The sequence below is a fragment of the Lolium perenne genome, chromosome 4 (genome assembly GCF_019359855.2).
Source record: "Lolium perenne isolate Kyuss_39 chromosome 4, Kyuss_2.0, whole genome shotgun sequence".
Taxonomy (NCBI): Eukaryota; Viridiplantae; Streptophyta; class Magnoliopsida; order Poales; family Poaceae; genus Lolium; species Lolium perenne.
The window spans coordinates 373,605,855-373,609,780 of NC_067247.2; the positions used below are offsets into that span (position 1 = coordinate 373,605,855).

General features: G+C 43.2%; 1 protein-coding gene across 1 annotated transcript; it reads right to left on the bottom strand.

The window, feature by feature from the left end:
* Positions 1-297: 297 nt before the first annotated feature.
* LOC127325699 (uncharacterized) lies at positions 298-2,824 on the bottom strand. The gene is made up of 2 exons (XM_051352511.2): positions 2,419-2,824; positions 298-1,488 (listed from the first exon to the last, which is right to left on the bottom strand). The coding sequence occupies exons 1-2, from the start codon at positions 2,690-2,692 to the stop codon at positions 581-583; spliced, it is 1,182 nt and encodes a 393-aa protein (XP_051208471.1). The 5' UTR covers positions 2,693-2,824; the 3' UTR covers positions 298-580.
* Positions 2,825-3,926: the final 1,102 nt, after the last annotated feature.

Genomic DNA, 3,926 nt, shown 5'->3' on the forward strand with positions numbered 1-3,926 from the left:
TTAGGAATTTCTGGATTTGGAACCCAACGGATCTTTTTTTGGGCCTATAGAAAAAAACTTTGGCCCGTTTGTGACACCAGGCAGCCACCTATTGCAATTTAATAGTAAAGATCTTACATCTTTTTCTTGACTGTGAACGGCAGGAGCTCTGCCTTTGCATTATAGAAGAGGGAAAATGATACAGTTTATAAGGAAGACCAGATCGAAAACCATACAACACACGGTTAATTCAGAGGAAACCGTTAAAACCAGCAACAGAAGCACATACAGCAGCACATTCAGACATGCATGCCCTAATTAAGTGCACGACAAATACTCTTTACATAAAACCAAAGCACAAGAGCTATTACAAGCTTCTTGTCAAGTTTATTTTTGGCGACAGTCTCAGGAGCCTCCTTACTGATCACACTTACAAGCTTCTTGTCAAGTTTATTTTTGGCGACAGTCTCAGGAGCCTCATTACTGATCACACCTATATAGGAAGTTGGTCTCAGAGGACACAGGGAGAATCAAAAGCATGCGTTTAATAAGCCGAGATCCTGAGCAGCCTCAAAGTCATACATATAGCAGAGAATCAAAATCATACGTTTAATAAGCCTAGATCTCTAGCAGCCTCAAAGTCATACATATAGCAGTCTGGTCCAAGAAGGCTGCGCGGTATGTCCAGAGTCGACCAAGTCACCTTCACCTTTACGGTGGCGAGGCCAAGCTTGAAAGCAAGGTTCTGGTGTCCATGCTTGTGCGGGGAGCAGAGAAAGAATTTATCAATAACGGAATGGTCCGAGCCACCAATCTGACTGACCTGCAACTTAAGACCTAATTTAACCTTCCATGGCACAGCAACCACATACTTGTTCAGCTCACATGTCTCGGGATCAACAACACCATCAGCCAGCCGGATTCCTTCACGCAAAGCAAACCGTGAGCTGATATATGATGCCGTTAGACGCAGGCTTAAGCCGCTGCCATGCTCTAAATCTGATATCCCGACCTGCACCGTGGCCTCCACCGCACAGCGAAGGAGCGAGAGCGTAATGTCCACTGCACCGCAATCACCATCGATCCGTTGCTTGTGCTCACTAGCATTCATTATGGTTAGGTTGTTGAAGTAGGCAACACCATCGATTAGCTGTAAATCATCCCTTTCTTCACCTCCCATCTTGATCTTCATGTCATACTCAAGTAGCACATAGCCCTCCATTCTGATGCCTCTCTTGGGGCCAGACATCTGTATGAACCCATCCTCCTGTTCCACGGTGAAAGGATCGTCCCTGCTGCGGTTGAAGACGTAATTTCGGAAAGGGTTCAGGAGATCCCGGACAGCCATGTATCCATACAACTGAACTGGGCCACAGAGAGAAACAGAAGTGTAAGGTAGCTTCAGCGAGAATATCTGCATCATGGTGCAACTATCATGCCTTTCACAAGCCCGCCAGTCCGGAGAGCAAGAGGTCCATGTGTCTGTCATCATCATTGGCTCCACACAAGCTGATCGAGCAGCAATACCAACATTGTACATGCAGTAGATGATTAAAATTGTTAAGCCAGCTTCTAACTAAAACTCTAAAAGGAGGCAAAAAAAAAAGGGTAAATAGATAGAAGCACGGTTTAAATCACAGCGTACGGGCAAGCACAGTACAAGCACAGTACAAATCATGATTTAGGGCTCATTGTTAGGTCCCAAAGAGGCTGTTAGGAAAGCTATACATCCTACATTAATATTTTTGTAACTGATTACATAATAACTAGTGTTTTCTAATACTTGAAAATGGAATCAGAAAACAAATAACATATGTCAACTCAAGTAGGACAACATAACTTTGGTTAGAGTAAATTGACAAGCACAAATGGAGACACCACGTACTGACATACACATAGGTACTTTCTGGTAGTCAAAAGCAGTCAGTAATTAAGTGAGTACTTTGAAAGTTTGAAGCAATCTTCTGGATACCAATGATGAATCAAAATTTGCATGGTCCAAACAAATTATCAATGGCATCATCAATCATCCATTTGATTTATGCCTTTAAAATTGTTCTTTCTTGTGAAGATATGCTTCGGTTGACAATACTTTTAGTGATTCAAAAATGAAGAAGAAAAGAGGAGCATAAAGTGCTATCGAGTTAACTAATGTATATTTAGGATGGCATTGATGAAACTGAAGTACAAGAAATTTGGGTAAATACTCCATGTAGTAAGCCCAGATTACAGCAAGTGTGGACAAATTCCTGTGGCTAATTTCATAATAATAAACTGATGCCTTGAGACAATCCCTGATAACGAGACAGTTAGCCATTTATGAGTTTGTTTCAGGATGAAATACAATCCACTAACATATTTTTAGTATGAAAAGAAACTAGTTAGGGCAAGCTAGCAAGTTTTTGAACAATCGAGAAGGGAAGGCTGTAGTGCGCTTACTCTCTCTGGTATCACCGAGACAATAGACTTTACTCCAGTAATCGACCGTGTAGATGGATCCATCGCTATGCTTGCAGTCGTGGAGGAGGACGGCACGTGTTACGCCGTCCACGGGAAACCCGTCGGGGCCGTAGACCACCTTGCTCCGTGGAGGAGCCGTCGAGGATGCGACGGCGCCGCTCTCGGTCCTTCTTCTCTTCTCGTCGACTGGAAGCTCTTCGTGGCGGCGCGGAGGAGTCACCAACGCGCCCGCTAGAGAGCCGCCGCTCTCCATTCCTCTTCTCTTCTCCTCGATTTAGATTTAGGTCCGCTAGGGTTTGGATGATTTGGTCCCCTTTCCCTACTATATTTTTTTTTTCCTTTCCTTTCGAGAGGTTTCCTTTCCCCACTTCTGATCCGACCTATCGGTTTCGGCACGCTTTGTACCTGACGCAATTTTGCGTTGAACCCCCCTGGCCCGACCCTTATTACTTGCCCCACTCATATTAGGGAGCTCTTATTTAACGCGTTTTGCACGTACCCTTCCGGTTTATTGGGCTCGGCCCGTTTAGGCCCAATTCGGTGCCAGTTTTTTTAGCAGTGTTTGGGCCGGTTTTGGATAATTCCATCTCTCTTTGTCTAGTCGAAAATGGCTGCATTTATGAATTCTGCAAGTTCTTGATTGTTATGTTATCTGCAAATTAAAGTAGTAAGTGGTAGAATGTTGTAGGACATAAGCTTTTGATGGAACTGAAGTGGAAATCCAAGAACAAAGTTGGCATTAGACTAAACTGCCTCATTCAAGTAAAATATGACCGTTTTGTTTACTTGTACTTATGCGAGCCGAAGGGGGCACATAGTTTTGGCTCCCATGCTCCCGGATGAACAGTAAATTCGAAATAAATATAAAAAGATTGGATTTTTACTTGTGATGCAAGTCTAGTTTAAAATGTCAAAAAGATTGAATTTTTATCTATTTGTGTTGAAAACACTTGAATACACTAGTTTGTAAAACCAGTGTTTCAAAAAGTGTTTTGACAAGTGTTTTAGGTGACAGGGTTTTATAGTGTTTTGGGTAGTGTTCTGGGTGGTTGGTGTTTTCACCCAAAACACTCCTCAAAACACAGAAAAACACTAGCACCAAACAAGACCTTAATGGTTTCCTATTTCTTTGTTGCTTCGCGGAGAGCATCCCCAGCCATTGGGAGGTCCATATTCCCAACGGCAAGTCTAGGATAGATGTAAAATTTGAACAAATATAGACGAATTCAGATAAAATCAGACGAAATACGTTTAAACATAGGCGAAATTTAGAGATATTTAACATATATGGACGAGTTCATACATATATAGGCCAAATTCGTAATATATTTGAATTCGGCCAGAGGGAAACATAAACTAAACATAAAACACGGCGTTCTACATGCCGAAATGGCGGTAGAACGCCATGTAGTCGTCGCCGCCGTCGTCGTCGCTGGAGTTGCCGGCGTCCTCGGGCGGCGATGCCTGCTGGCTGCTCTAGCCGGCGT